The sequence below is a fragment of the Corvus cornix genome, chromosome 3 (genome assembly GCF_000738735.6).
Source record: "Corvus cornix cornix isolate S_Up_H32 chromosome 3, ASM73873v5, whole genome shotgun sequence".
In the NCBI taxonomy this organism is placed as follows: Eukaryota; Metazoa; Chordata; class Aves; order Passeriformes; family Corvidae; genus Corvus; species Corvus cornix.
The window spans coordinates 100,921,035-100,936,931 of NC_047056.1; the positions used below are offsets into that span (position 1 = coordinate 100,921,035).

At 37.0% G+C, this 15,897-nt stretch overlaps 1 protein-coding gene across 3 annotated transcripts in view; it reads right to left on the bottom strand.

The window, feature by feature from the left end:
- ROCK2 (Rho associated coiled-coil containing protein kinase 2) overlaps positions 1–15,897 on the bottom strand; it is a 107,287-nt gene that overhangs the window by 11,382 nt on the left and 80,008 nt on the right. For 2 of the 3 annotated variants that reach the window (XM_039569627.1, XM_010393315.4), the window contains 12 exons: positions 14,907–14,976; positions 13,466–13,569; positions 13,157–13,343; positions 12,742–12,835; positions 12,529–12,623; positions 11,325–11,504; positions 10,930–11,098; positions 7,899–7,969; positions 6,838–6,926; positions 6,006–6,084; positions 5,541–5,802; positions 4,698–4,911 (listed from right to left, as the gene is read on the bottom strand). In XM_039569627.1, the coding sequence (XP_039425561.1) occupies positions 4,698–4,911; positions 5,541–5,802; positions 6,006–6,084; positions 6,838–6,926; positions 7,899–7,969; positions 10,930–11,098; positions 11,325–11,504; positions 12,529–12,623; positions 12,742–12,835; positions 13,157–13,343; positions 13,466–13,569; positions 14,907–14,976 (1,614 nt within the window). Of the gene's footprint in view, positions 1,333–4,697; positions 4,912–5,540; positions 5,803–6,005; positions 6,085–6,837; positions 6,927–7,898; positions 7,970–10,929; positions 11,099–11,324; positions 11,505–12,528; positions 12,624–12,741; positions 12,836–13,156; positions 13,344–13,465; positions 13,570–14,906; positions 14,977–15,897 lie in introns of all 3 variants that reach the window. The other variant, XM_019282147.2, reaches the window with a different exon arrangement.

Genomic DNA, 15,897 nt, shown 5'->3' on the forward strand with positions numbered 1-15,897 from the left:
AAGAAGCAGGAAGTTTGGTCAGTAAATGCAACAAATGTAAATTTGACAAAAATATACTTCTTCAAAGTCTTCATTTGAGACGGGCTCATCATCGTACTTGGGAGAAACACCTTTCCTCTGCACCCAACAGCATCATTACTTCAGTATAGCACATCCTTACACATTGTAATCCCAAATCACTTAAACCCCCTTGCAGTACATGAGGGTAAAGTACAATATGCACAGTTTAATAGTTGCTTCTAAAGGATTAATGATCTGTAAGCTTTTAATACACAAAGATGCAGTATATTTAATTAATGCAATGCTCATTACTGTGGACACTAAGCTGTTTTAACTTCTGCAGGAGCTGGTTCCTCAGTTCCCTAAGGACACACCTGAGGAGCAGCCCCAGTGCCGCTGTTGTACAGCTGAGACACATCTCACATGCTGTTTAAAACAATTCTTAGGCATTTAACATTTGGAGGGTCTTTTCTGTGTAAACATAAGATTGCATCAACGTATGAAATGATCAGATACTGAGGTCTATAAAATAAGTAACACTATTTGCAGTACATCCAGAATTAAGCCATGGGACAAATCAGATCACTGCAACGGCCAGATCTTTCTAAAGCAGCCAAGGAAACCCCATCACAAAAGCTGCAACGCCCGTTTGTTTACATAGTTCTAAATGTGTGGTTAGGTACCAAGAAAGCACAGCACTGCAAAGGAAAGCCAAGTCAAATTCACTTCAGAACACAAGTAGAGAAGCAAACTGCAGAACTCCAGTGATTTCATGTCTGCTAGCCATAGACCAGTCAGTTTATATTAAAAGCTTAAAAATCAAAAGTGTTTGTAAATGCCAAGTCTATTGGCTAACAAGCTAAACATCCAACTGCTACTATCTCTCTTTTCTCCTTCAAATATTCTCTGCTGAGGTTAGCAGTATTAGCATTAGAGATGAGCAACAACTGACAACAGCAGTTGTGGGTTTTTTTTCAGGCAGGCAGACATGAATTTTGAAAAAAAATCTAAAATTAGAAAAATAAAAACACTGACAAAGGCAAAAACTTTGTTTTAATGAAAATGACTCCTCCAAAAAGTTCAATATCATGAACAGAATCTCATTTTTCTGTTTAAAATATTAAAATGAGATCTCGTATTTTCTCTGCTTTGAGAAACAAAATCCAACATAGCATGCTGTATTCAAAGGCAAACAAATCCATTCCTCTCTATGTAGATTTACCCCTTATACTTCTTCAGAAATCAAAAACATCGTCATCATCATCATCACCATCAATATCATCAACATCATCAAATGACCAATCCCAGTCCTTAAATGCCAGATCAAGTAATCTGCAACAGGAGGGTTTGATGTTTTATGAGTGTCACACTTCTATAAAAGACTTCAAAATTCCTTTTACTACCACTAAACCTTTTTAACTGAAAGACTGTTTGAGGTAGGGTGTTTGTTCCTTTGCCTATCACAAGTATGAAGGTTCAGTTAGTGTTCATGTAAGCTAAGAATATTGCATTCATTGCAAATTCACCTCAAAAATCATTCAATTCAAAATAGACTACTTACCATATTGATTTTTTTTCCCCTAAAATTTCAGTAGGAAAGACCAACATGTACATTTTATAAAATCATCTGCTTTCTGTTTTGTTGCCGTTCTTGCTGACTGATGTGGTTTTATGCTCTCCTGCTATCCCCTTCCAGACAATAATGAAAAGCTAACAATTTTTCCAATAAAATCAAGTAATTTTGAGTGCTGAAAAGAACATTGAATATGATAGCTTCATCTGAATGTAAAAACAAATACAGCAGGATTTTACTACATCCCAAATACAGGGTGATTACACTATACAGCTATTCTGTAGCTCATTATTTAAAGTTAGGCAATGCCAGAAAAGAGGATATATTGTCTTGTTGTTCAGGCCTCCCTGTCTGTGCTCCTTGTATGGTCACTACAGAACAAAGAAGGCAAGAGAGGCAAACCCTGTCAAGCAAATGAGTCATTTTACTTATCTGAGGCATTTCTTTTGGGATGGGGTGAATCATTGTCTAGAAGCACTCATCTCTTTCTGTTGTAATTGAAGAATTTTAGACAAATATCTTAAGTACTAACTTTTCAACTGCTTTAGCTACAACAAATGAAACCCAGCCCAGTCATCTCTCCAGTGAGATGAAAGCATCCTAATCAGGGTTATATGCTGAGCATAAGATGCAGGCATTGAAACCTTACCCTAACACATCAATATAAACATGTTACATTGTTTAACACAGTTAATCACATGGTTTAAACAAAATGGGTTTCAGGGAAATTTGGATTTTCAGGCTTCAAACTATTTAAACCTTTAAATGTGATATAGCCCTGAAAAGGCTCAATATTCATTTGTTACATGAACTATGGCTACAACACTTAAACAATTTATTAGGAAGTAAAATACATTAAAGTTGGCTTTTTTTCAATTTGGAATTATCCTTTTCGCACGATCCAACTGAATGGCTAAACAGAAATTATATGGTCTGTATGAAAAACTGGTCTGCCCTTTCTTAAATCCTCACTAAGAACAACAGCCATGAAAACCTTGAAGAAACAATCATTGTGTGAAATTCCTAGCAGGAACAGCATTTTTAGGACCACGCAGCTTGGAAGGGACCTCAGGAGGTTTCTAGCCCAACCTCCTGCTCAAACCAGGGTCAGCTGCAATGCCAGCCCAGGATGCTCAAGGTCTTGTCCTGTCAGGTGTTAAGAGCCCCCAGGGATGGAACCCGTCCAGCCTCACTGGCTTCCCTCTCTGCATTGGCTTTTCCTTCTACCCAGCTGGAGTGTCTCCTGGTTCAAGGGAGCCCCTTGTTTCTCACCCTCCCACCATGTAGCACTGACAAGCCTGGCTCTGTCTCGTGGATACCCTCCCCATAGGCTGGGCCAGGCTGCTCTGGGAGCCCCTGGAGATGTCTATCATCTGGGCTGAACAAGCCCAGCTCCCTCAGGCATCTGCTCTGACCATCCTGCTGGACTCTGTTTGGTCCTTCCCCAATGTCTTGCTGTCTGACTGGAATCCAGGAGTTTAAACATGGAGGCAGTGTCATGCTGCAGACTCTGGAGTAAACAGAGGGGGATAATGTCTTCCCTCAATCATCCAGCTGTGCTCCTCTTGGTGCAGTCCAAGAGCCTGCCTGGCTGCCAGGGCCCACTGCTTGTCCCCAGCTACTCAGTCCCTAGATTGAACTGGCAACTACATCTTCATTCTTAATGAAGTTCATAAGGGAAAATTAATTATTCCATATGGTAAGCCCTTGCAAAAAAGCCTCACAGAAGCAACACTGAGATATAAATTTGCCATAGCAATTACAGTAATTTATGAGTATGTGGTTTCTAATTAAAGGTGTTCAAGTCCATACAAATTTCCACTGGTTTGACAGACCTGTGTTAGTAGGGTGATAGGTGACATGACCTCATGGAACTATACTTTTCATCTGTTAGGTACCTTTGCAAGGCTAACTTAAAAACTTAAACTGAAAAATTAAATGCTTTACACACAAAAATATTCATCCTCCTCCTTTTTCCACCCATATAGAATGGCAAATACTGTGCTGCAAAAGCATTTTGTACAAAAGTTTGTGAAGATTGAAAAAAGGGTGTTGGAAGGAGAATTATTTTCAGAACACCTAAGAATAGCTATTGAGAAAGAATCAGAATTTATAATATAACTTTATATGTTAACAGCAAGAAACAGAGTAACACTACTAAGTTAGACTTTAAACACTATGCAGAAGAAAAGTAATCTACTGGTCCCCCAAGTTGTCATTAATGTTTTCTCAATTCATGCTTCAATCCTATCACTGATATTTTGGTTAGTTTTGCACAAAGAAACTCTTCAATAATTGGTCCCTAAAAATTGGTCCCCTTTTTTCCTTCATGATTATAATAAAAAAAAAAAATCTATTAATTTAAAATCTGTATTATGAGGTCTGATTCTCTTTTAAATATGTAAATTAAATCACGAAAAATTAGACTGTATGAAGGTTAGGAAGGAAGTGAAACTAAATTATTTTAAGTTCTTTCACTATGCATTTCCACCCACTAAAATACCAGCATGTGTTTAAGATCTTACCCTTCATAGCATAAGCATGTTTTGTGGTAACAGCAGCATCACAGCAAGAGTGTGCTTCCCTGCATTCCCCACTAACTCTGGCCACTCACCCAGTCCAGAGCTCACCCAGCCAGCTGAGATACTGGTGCTATTTTGGTCACAGAAACAAGGACAGCAATCCTAGGCTTACCTCTCTGGGGAAAAATGTTAAGCCTTTGCTAAACTACAATACTGCAATGAACAAAATAAGTCAGACCAACCTTTTCACAGGCTGCCAGTACTGGGAACTGATAGAAGCAGATAGAAGCTAGCACTGCAGGTGATGAAAAAAGCAAACTGGAAAAAACCCAGAAACTCTGCACTGTGCAGTTGTATCAATGCTACCTGCAGAATGCTATCACTTCCACAGCACAGTATAGGATTCTGCTCCTTAAAAATGATCCAGTAGTAAATTAATCATTTTTGTATGGACCTTTTTTACCGAATCAGAAGAATCTGATAAGACTACCCTTTAGAAATCATGAGACATTAGCATGAGTCCTTCTACACTGAATAAGGAATTGAAACAAATTGTAGTAAAACATTAAACACAATAAATGAAATAGCAGCTCTTATGTCACCTTGGTTTGTTTGGAGGAAGCTGTCGACTTGGTCGTCTGATAGACTGGTTTGGCTGTACCTTCATGGAAGTTCTGGGAGACGATCGAGCAAAGGGGTCTGGTGCTGGAGGCTTCTTGGGTATTTTTTTCACCAGTCGGCTCACCCATTTTTGCTGTTCTTCCGTAGAATTAGCTAACAGTAGTAGATTCTTTGCCGTAGAAATATCATAGTACACTGTAATAAGAATTAAAAAATAAAAATGAATATTGTTACTATTCTAAACATGGCCCCACATCAAAAATTAGCTGTCAGATTACTATACTCTCATAGTCAGCATAGAGCAATCAGCAGAGGAGTCAAAAGCAAAATGAACCAGTAGGTTTCCTGGCTGCTGACAGTGCCTCCTCCTTGTATTTAGAGAGTAACAACTTAGTACTGTGGAAGATACACATTCACATGGAAAAAAATGGGTAACACAAAGAGGTGTGACCGAGACCAAGAAATTCTGTAACGTTGACTCACAAGGAGCAACCTTCACCGTATGTAACCCCTTCCATAGCACTGTTGTTTCCCACAGCAAAGAGCACAACACACAGTGTGAGCACCTTAAAATCACCATGCTCTACTGCATGAGGATGACAACACAAAAGGTATGTGCATACCACAGCCACGTGCCATGAACTCACAGCAGAGAGCAACCCTCATGGAGACACCCTCAGAAAGGGGCTGATGGCCATGTACTAATAAAAGACAAATCAACCTTTATGGTTTAGTTGGTGTCAGACCACTACTAGAATCCTCTGATCTCTTAGAATGCCTCGTGACTCCAGCACTATCTGCATATTCAAATACTTGCTATTTACCTTTGCAAGGTGCTATAATCTCTTCTTTTTTATCCATGTGATCTTTGTGACATTTGATATGGCAGCGGCGACATTCCAGAGCAGGAGGAGGTTTAAACATGTGCCACAGTGGCTTCATACAAGCTTCACAATTGGTTGGGAAGTGGTAAAGAGTAGGTATAAACTCATGTCCTTTGTGACAAATGTAATTTGACTTCTCTCCCATGGGCTCCACAGGAAATTCCTGTTCCTTTTTGCTCTCTCCTTCATTAGCATATAGGATCTAGAATGAAAACAAAATAATCTCAAGTACTCCTAGATGGCAAATATAAATTCAGAGTCATTATCTAAGTACAAAGATTGAAGAATTACACTAGAATCTATTTTTCAATTATTTTTTAGTAAATATTTCATTAGACAGTATTTTTGACAATGTCTGAAATACTGTGTCTGTCACACCAGAAACATTGGTTTATTGATGAATACCTGGAATATCCTAGGAATTTCCTTGGAATCCGCTCTGTACACATCAGTCTGTGTAACTGGTCGGACATGGAAGAGTTTGCTATAGGAAATTGTTTCAATAAGGACAAAAATTAATGTTACCAAAATGATAAATTTGACAGATTAAGTTAGGATACAACATACCACATTAAAACTTAAGAGGCATTAAAAATTTGTCAAATTTGTACAGATTTCTAATCACTTGGTAAAGTCCTATCTTTCAACCCTGCACATTAACTCACAAAAACCCTAAATAAAAAGAAGTCACAAGCATCCAGCAATATTTGCGAAAGCACTGAAAAGTCATGATCATGTGACTTTAATGGATGCTAGCAGCTTTCTAACACAATCCTGTCCCCATGCTCCAACCTCTGAATAGCCACATTCTGCATTTATTAAGAAAATAAATTAACTATACAACCCACCCCTAAGGCCATGTTGTAAGAGAAAATATACAAACATTGAAAATTATAGCTGCTCTGCTACAGTTTTCTTTACATGCTTTGCTCCCAAGTGTATACGAGGAAGGTCTAGCTGAGCTAGTGGGAGCCGTTCGGTTACATCAGGGCTCAGTGCAGCTCCCCGGATCAGTCTGAGCACCACACTGCTCCTCCTGCACCAGTGCCAACAGCAAACCCAACTCTTCACCACAGGGGGTACCCAAGGGTCCAGCTCTATAGTTCAGATTAAAAAAAGTCATGTCCCATGTGATGTTGTGCTCCCAGACTGGACCTCAAAAGGCCTTTGGTCACAGGTCTTTCCAACAGAGTTCACCTACAAATCGGAAGACGGAATCGCACATGGCAACACTTACTCTATATCCAATACCATATGGGGATTAGATTGTTCTTTATCTTGTTCGCTGTCATAGAACAGGATCTTCTTGCTGCTTACAATTACATACTGTTAGGAGACAAAAGGATAAAATATGTTTTAATCCAGCTCATCACAGATGTCAAATATATCACAGCAATTATCTATCACATATGTTGCAGCAATATCTTTCTACAATTCGATTAAATGGTACCTAAATGGACAACAGTAGTACTAAGTCCATGCCAAGGAATTCATTGCATAACAAATGAAGTTCTGATTACCTGATAAATCAAGTTATGTTATCAGATTAACTGATATTTAAATGTAATTTAAATATCTATGAAGAAACAAAAATGAAAGTCTGGATGAAAGTAGGATATAAGCTCTTCCTTTCTATTTTACTGATTTAATTTTCACTTGGACTGGTAGAGAGAGTAACTGTCATCCTCTGCCTGTTTCATGTGTGCAGGTCACAACTAATAGGGATCATACTTAAAAAGATCACTATTATACTTACCAGAATAGCTAGCAGTGTTCATTAAGAAGCTAATTACCTAGAAGATGTCCTACTTCCAGAATTTTGCCTAGAATTAACTGTATGACTCAGCAGTAAGGAAACTGGTATGAAAATGTGTATGTTACATTTTGGACAAAGACTCATCAAAGAGGCTACTGAGAAGCGGTAAACAAATGAAGGTTGCACAAGGCAGGAGGAGTAGTTTTTAGTCTTATCTCCTAAATAAAGAAATTGTCAAGAGCACCTGTTTCCACACTCTGCCTAATTCCAGCTATGTAATGCTGCTGGAAATACTTATGGCATGTATAAACATTTGAAGATCATGAATGAGTGTTCTCACCTCTGGCTAAACAAAGAGGTGTTTTGAACTATTGCAATTGTCTTAAGCTGCTCTTCTAGATGTAGCTATACCAGCTAACATATTTTATCCATTTAGGTAATGAGAGAACACGTATCAAAGAAAAACTGAAGTGTTGGAAACCTACAGTAAGTTTAAAATTGAGACTATCCATGAAACAAGATCATAAATCTGGTTTTCTTACCTTTTTAACCCATCCAAATTTTTTGGTGTTATTTCTAACGGGCATTGATAGCCAGCCTTCCAATCTTGATTCTGAAAAAGAGGTATGTATTAAAGAACAGACAAAACATTATTTTTGAGACTACTGTGCATTTTAAAAGTTACTGAAGATCAATAATAAAGCAAGAGAGCAAACATAAGAGGATGAACTATTTAACAGTACAGGGTCTTGCGAAGTTTATCACGGTAAATGTTCAGGAATACATTAAATAATGTGCCCCTGAATACAGCCAATAACCAGCAATGCAATCAAAAAAAAGTAGTAGGCACGAGGAGGAAGGGGAAGAACAAACTTGCAATTATAGCACACACATTCCCTTTAGTAACTTTTTCAAGTCTTAAAAGCCTTATGTCTATCGACATTTACCTTTTACAACAGCACCTAAAGATATTAGCACAGACCACACAACATCTGATCCGAGACCAAATAAAAAGGCAAATTACCACCACAAATAACCTATATACCCTATATGCTGGGGAAAAAGTCGGTTTAGTATTCTAATTCATACTTTTTGGTCTGTAAATTTTTCTTTTCCTAATTCTGCCTGTATCACCTAGGCTTTCTAATCCAAAAATAAGTAATTTTTGGCTAATCCTTATGCCTTGCCCGAGTTCAACAGCCCTTTCATACACTTGCAGTATTTTATATTACAGTGGCACATTTGTCAGATTTGATTTATCAAGAGTATTAAGAGCTCAGCTGTTGCTTGACATACACATTTCAGTAGTCACCAGAAGCTCAACAGGATCACGCTTTCCCAGTGCTTGGTAATACACAGGATCACATACCCTTTGACCCTATATTTATAGCTGCACTTAACACAAGCATTTCTTCCCCCTATGCTTTATTAAGAGGAACTACTCAATTGAAATAATATTTTTCTAGTGAGTTTCCTACCCTAGCAGATAACCTCTACTACTGCTGAGGAACCTCCAAGTCAAAAATACTGAAGTGTTAAGCATTAACAAACACAAAACCATGGAACAAGCAGAAACATATTCCAAAATTACAAAAACTATTTTCCTTCTCATCAGAGAGCATTTGCAGGTTCCTGCCCATGTTTAACATAGTGTAACAAAAAATTACTAGATATTCATAGAATTCTTTTTGCGTCTAGAGAGACTTAAACCAAGATACACAGATACACACTGTCCTCAATGTTTATTGCCCTACCAGCAGTGCTGCTGATGACCTATTTCAATACACATATCAAGTACATGAAGCAGTTCAGTAACGTGTTTTGCCTCATACTTGCCACCTTATATTGTTTCTTTCAACTACACACCTCATAGAAAGTGTAGCAAGCGTAATGCTGATGCAAAAATATGTTCTACCCCATATCCAGGAAGCACATGTAGGGCAAAAAAATATGCATGTTTCTCCTATTTCCTAAAATATTATGTTTTTCCTATTTTTCTCTGTAATCCAATACTATTGCATGAAATTGGACAAAATGAGACCTTTCTGATTATACTTCACTTCTGGTGTCCATTCAATACTAACAGATCAGAAAAAGGGCAGAATATTCCAAATTTCTCACAATATATGCTTATAAACACTAAGAGGGAAATAATAACAGAAGACACCATCCTACCTCAAATCTTTTGTAATTATGTCAGCAAAAGTCCCAGCTTAGCTATGATTTTTACTTTAGAACAAAGCAAATGCATGCACATACCACAACAGCAGCTAACAAGGAAAAAACATATATGTACATAGCTTTTCTTTTATTAGAAGCTTCAAAGCAAAAACCAGAGACTGAGGAAAATAGAAGAAATGCCTTATTCTTTACTCTAGTTTGATGAAGTAATGTCAAAATCCCAAAAGAGGTTCTACCTTCAGTGGCAAGGTATTCACACTTTAAAGGAAACTCAAGTGAAATATAGAAATTTGAATGCAACTAAAAACCCACCTCAAACATTAACACTAAACAGAAGCCGTGTTAAAAGGGTGTATGTGTAGTCATATAATATGAATATAGAATTAGGAAAACAACTCTGTTTTACCAGGGCGTTATCACTCATAATATACTTTTAAGGCAAAAAATGTAATACTCAGGAGACTGAACTTCTACCAAAAAATAATGTATATTTAGATGTGAGAAGTTAGATGTTTCACTTAAACACAAAGATTTGAATTTTTGGTATCCAGTACCTTAGGGTCATACAGAGAGCTGCAGATACCGTGTAGAAGCTACCTTGAAAACAGGCCATAAGGCTCATTTACTCAATGCTTCATTAAAAATAGTGGGTTTATAACTGTCAGCAAGCATTTGCAAACATTTAGAGAAACCAGATCAGTTACTTGTTCATGCGAACTTTCTCATGTTTTTGATGGCAATGTCTACTGCCACTGCAGCATGTTAGCTGCCAGATTTGGTTTGTTTCTCTAATTATGTATTAATAATGTTAGTTTTGAAACAGAGAAAAGGACACAATAAGAACAAAACCAAACAGTTCTCAGGGATGTCACCTGTGCTATCAACTTCTGTAGGGCTGTGGGAACAAGACAAAGGTTCTTCCTCTGAGTCAGAATCGGAATCAAGAAGCATGCGAGAACTGGAAGGCTTAGTGGCAATACTGACAGAGGTAGAAGAGTGCTGATAGGTAAAGGACATGGATTCCATGTGGGATTGAGTGATATGGACTAAACACAAAGCATAAAGGAGGAAAAGTAGAAAAGCAGTCAAAATAGAATCTCTAAGAAGAGAGTATTAGTTTTACATTTCATCACATACCCACAGTAATTGCAAAGTAACCACCAAAATAAAGTGAACATACTTAGTTCTAATGGAGCACAACAGAATTTAAAAAAAAATCTTTAAATAAATGTAAGGTGAAGTATTACAACAGATTTAGTTAGCAGGGGGACAAGTGATAGCTATCAAAGGATTGGTAAGACAGTAGAAATAGATGAAAAGTCACAGATTCATCAGATCATCAATACTAGTATAAACCCAGTTAATGCAGAAATATTAATAAAGTTAACATACCAGGGAATCCATCATCTGCCTCAGCCTCTCCAGGTCCACTGCCTATGCTACTGTTGTCCAGCCCAATGTGCAGTGACTGCAGCTGGGAACGAAGCTGTTCAATGTCACTGTCTTTGCTGTCCAGAGTCATCTGCAGTTCAATCCGTATCTGACTCTCTTCAGCTATTTGCTGCAGGGATAAATGGCAAGATTTCCTATCACAATATTTGGTTACTTGGAGAAAATATAAGTAGAAAATTATGCAAAATTTGTAGCCAATCTCAATATATATTCTGTGTACTTCTTTTGGATGGGGAAATTCAGGAATAGAGAATGGATATGCTACCTTAAAGTCTGTATCAAGACTATGATTTTACAGACAATACTGCAATTTTTTTATTTGAAAAAGATCTTACTGCCTGCATTTCATTTATTTCCTTCTGATATTTGATCATCATCTGGGTTAACTTTTCTCGTTCAGACTTCAGTTCCATATGCAGCTTCCTATTTTCCTTTTCCTTCCGCCGTACATCAGTGTCAGCTCCACGTTTGACTGGACCCTTCCGATTCATGATTTCAGCCAATTTATTCACAGCCTTCCCATGGGAAAGAAAAAGGTGACAAAAACCACACTAATAAATGCAAAGAATTATGCCGTGAAGAAATAGTCTTCTCTCCTGTCTATAAGTAGGCACTTTTAACTATAAACTAAGACCTCTGCCATCCAGTACCACAAGGCTGTTTTAATTCAATGTATTACACAAAATACAAAAGAAGGTAATGATGCCATTTTTACTTGAAGCAAGCATTAGCTGTGTGAGCACTTTCACTCATTTAAATAAACTCTTCCATTTTCACTACCTAGACCTAAAATGTATCTTTGTATTAAAATGCCACTTGTTCTAAAAAACAATCTGGATTAAAATCAGAAATGTACCTCTTTCTAGAACTTATAGAGGAATATAAATCAAGACTGAAACCAGTAACATATCAAATCATTTGACAGAAATGAAGACTTTTGCTGGTGGAATACTATTAAGGCAGTAAATATTACCGTATCCTGCAGCCATAGGGAGGAGGAGAGAAATCCAACAGGCAGGAATTGTGGAGCAAGATTGACTTATTTAATTATTTTACAAACTCTTTTATAGACTGTTTCTTCATAGTCTAATTGGACAAAGGATCATCCACCCCCTGGGTGGATTGGCTAAAATCCTAAAACATCCATTGTCAAAATATTTTTCTACTGTACCATAAATATAGTTCTACAAGGTCGCAGGTGTTCATAGTTTATAGAACTTCTGCTAATCTCCTTGTGAGAGAGAAAAGTATCCCATGGGCTTAGAAAGCAGCAGGAAAATTCCTTGCTAACAGCATTTTTGTATCCACAGAATACATCTGGATTAGCAGTCCCTCTATTACAAATCATAAGGATCCAGTTTCACTACACTGAAAGTCTACTTAGTAGAAGAAAGAAAAAACCCAATATATTTTCTTTCAGAGCAGAAACAAATAAAGCATTACTAGTACATATCAACAGTTTACTATGGAAAGTTTTTAATTAAAAATTATTTGATTCATGAACACTATCTTTACATTCATTTAAATTTATTTGCTTACCTGGGTTTTTAATGTTCTTTCATTCAACAACTGTTTCTCGAATTGTGCTTTAATATTTCCTACATTTGCTTCTTCTTCTTTTAGCTTTGTAATTTCTGCAGCAAGGTAATTAAAAAAAAAAAATCTATGAAAACTCATTACAAAAGAATACAGTACTACTGAAGAACAAACCTGGTTTCAATTTAGATCACATTTGGTTCTGACAATACATACGTTCTTGTGCTTCCTTCAGTTTATTGTTTAGCTCTTCTTTCTCATTAGCAAGGTTAGCCACATCACTAGTTAGTGTCCTATTTGCTTCCTCCAACTAGAAAAAAAAAAAAGGACATGTTACATGTTCCCACGTAACAAAACTCATTTGGCATATGAAGCATTACAGGACAGAAGGAAATGCTGCAGAGTGGAACCAAGATAAGGATAAGAGCACTTCCTGTAAGAGGGGTAGGGGCACAGAAGAAAGAATGGTCAGAGAAATGCATGGAAGAAACATGGTAAGAGGTTTTTGAATTTCAATCATAAGAAATAAATATTTTTAAAATGTTACATATACTTGTATATCTCTAAAGCTGCTAAATAGCAATGGATAGTTCAAGCTCTCCAACCTCTACCAAAACATCATGTAACTCACCGAGGCTATGGTGGCATCTTTCTCAGTAAGTTCCTGTTTATGCCTCGCCATCATCTCTTTAATCTCCAGCTCTTTCATAATCTTTTCTTTTTCCAAATCAGAGTACTGTTCTTCAGCAATGGAACGGGCAAGTTGTTCTGAATCTGCTTTTGTCAAAGTAATCTCTAGCTGAGCAGCCAAGGAATCTCTGCAAATTATTGACATATACTTTTAACTTTAAAATGGGTAGGTTAGGAAGGCAGGGGAAAGAAGACTACAAAAAACAATCCTGATCTTTTATGTATTAGTAGTCCAACTAGCAAAACCTACCTCTCATCCTGTAACTCTTGTATCTTTTGCTGCATTTCTTTACAAATTTTGGTCTTTTCCTCACATTCTTCTTTAAGTTCTCGAACTTGCGTCTTATACAGAGTCTAGAATTTAAAGTTAGAAAGAAAATTACATGATTTCTATATTCTTGAAGGTCCACAAGAATTATACAAGTTGACATGGTATGCAGTTCCTTAATCACACTTACTATGAGTGTAAGTGTGCAATGCCTTCTCTAAACTTATCTAAATGTCATCATCATTCACAAATGTGTTTTGGTTATTTTACTTTGTTGTTGTTCCTTTTTTAACTCGTGTATTTGTGAATAGGTAGATGTACGATACACATTTTTTATGTTTGTATACTCTAAAGATACTCTAAATGACAAGATAAATCACTATTTCGTGCAAAATCAGAAGTATCAGAAGCAGGGAAAAGAATTAATTTATTTTTCTCTACTATTTTAAATCGTTGTCTGATGTAATTAGGCATGTGGAGTTTAGATTCTAATAATACAAATCCACGAAACCAACATGACAGTTAAAGAACAAAAAGAAATAGAGGAATAAGGGAAAAACCAATTAGAAAATAATTTGAAGTTCAAAATTTCATCTAATTAATACAAATCTAGAACTCTGAAGAAAATGGAAGAAACATTATATTGCTCTGTCCACTCAAATGGCTGACTACAGGTCAAGTGACAAACAACTCAAAGTGTACTTACTGCAGGGATTTCAAGACAGATTGTCTCTGGCCCATCTACAGCAGTCAACTGACCTCAATTCTCCCTTTCTCTCCTTTAATGTGCGTAATGTTTTCATCTATAAAACTTTAGCGAGGCCTTTTCCTCACTGACCTATATCGATAAGAAAATCTTAATTTTCTGTTAATACTGAAACAAGCCTTTTGGCATCTCCTGCAGTGCGACTGGCTGTGCACTGTTAATTAAAATTAACCTCCACATACCAGTGATGATTTTTAAGTACAATACCTATTTATTCTGGTGCACCTTACCACAATGAATCAAAAACTCCCAAGAGATCACTACCAAGTTCGGTTGTAATGCAAAATTTCCTTCTGAGCCGTAAGTGTACGTGTTTTGTCACACTACGTGAGAATACAACTCTTCTCTACCATACAGCATGGAAGAGATGCTGAATGCAAAAGGCCTGAAACCAGCAGAAAATTATTCACACTGTGGAAAAATGAGCTGCTTGACTCCCTCCCTCTGAACTCCCCACAAAGCTGGGACATTTCTCAACATGAGCTCTTTCAAACTGCTCAGTAATCAAGACCAAGGCTGCAGACAACACTGAAGAGAGGCACGAGAAACAAGTAGGTTTGGGTTAGAGATGTGAAACATCTGATGGCTGAGGGGGAAGAAGAAAATCCAACACTCAGTAAACAGATTAATATAAAAATAAAGCAGCATAAAACATACTGAGAAATATTGTTCGGCTTCGAGCTGGTCTTGAAGCTCTTTCATTTGCCCATCTGCATCTTGACGTTCCCTGGAAAGGAAGAACATGCTTAAGAGATATGAAGATATTCTAAAGCAGTAAACAAAAAAGCATTCATACTCTTGAGATCTCCAATGATTTCCTGTCCTAAGTAACATCAGCTATTAAATCTGAAGCTTCCTCTGGGTACCAGCTCTCTTTTTCACTTGGACAGCTGAGAATACTGCACTAATAATACTGTTAACACACCAACTACAACAGTGTCACGAAGTTTAACCCGTAAGAGACACTGATAAAGTAATCAGCCACCAACAGAATCTTATTTCCATGTAAAATGTCACTGATCTGACTGGTTGTTTTGGGTCTGTCGTTTGCTAGAGCACAGTCTGTGAATGACTGTATTCCTTGACACACGTATTTTCTTGAATTCATTTGTTATTAAAACAAAGTCAATTCCATAACAACAGAAATGTAGCAGAAAAGACTTCTGCCAGTGTTCCACATTATGGCCACCTTCTACATGACTAAGTGCATCTTGCTGACAGAAAAGACAAAGCACAGGGAGATAAAATATTAGAAGTCATAAAGGCACTAGGACTGAGATTCATCTGATATGTGTGGAAATCTCATCTTTTCATTCACATGAAAGCACTTCATGTAAAAAAAAAAAAAATTATTTATTTCCTTACTTACTATCAGGTGCAAATACTACTTTTAAGACCTTGAAGAACTGCTGACACTTCTATCAGAAGGTCCTACAGATGTGTTTAAAGATCTAGATAGTAGTACTAGATATTTCCAATGGTTATGCTTTGTAGCTCTGCAGTAGTAATAATTTCCAACTCTGATAAGCTCTCCTAGTCTAAAAATTCCAGTAACTTTCCTCTTCACTGAGGTCCTACATCATTAAAAAAAATACCTAGACCTTCAGTTAATTAAGTGTTTCTCTAAAGTCTTCAGACTCATATTTAA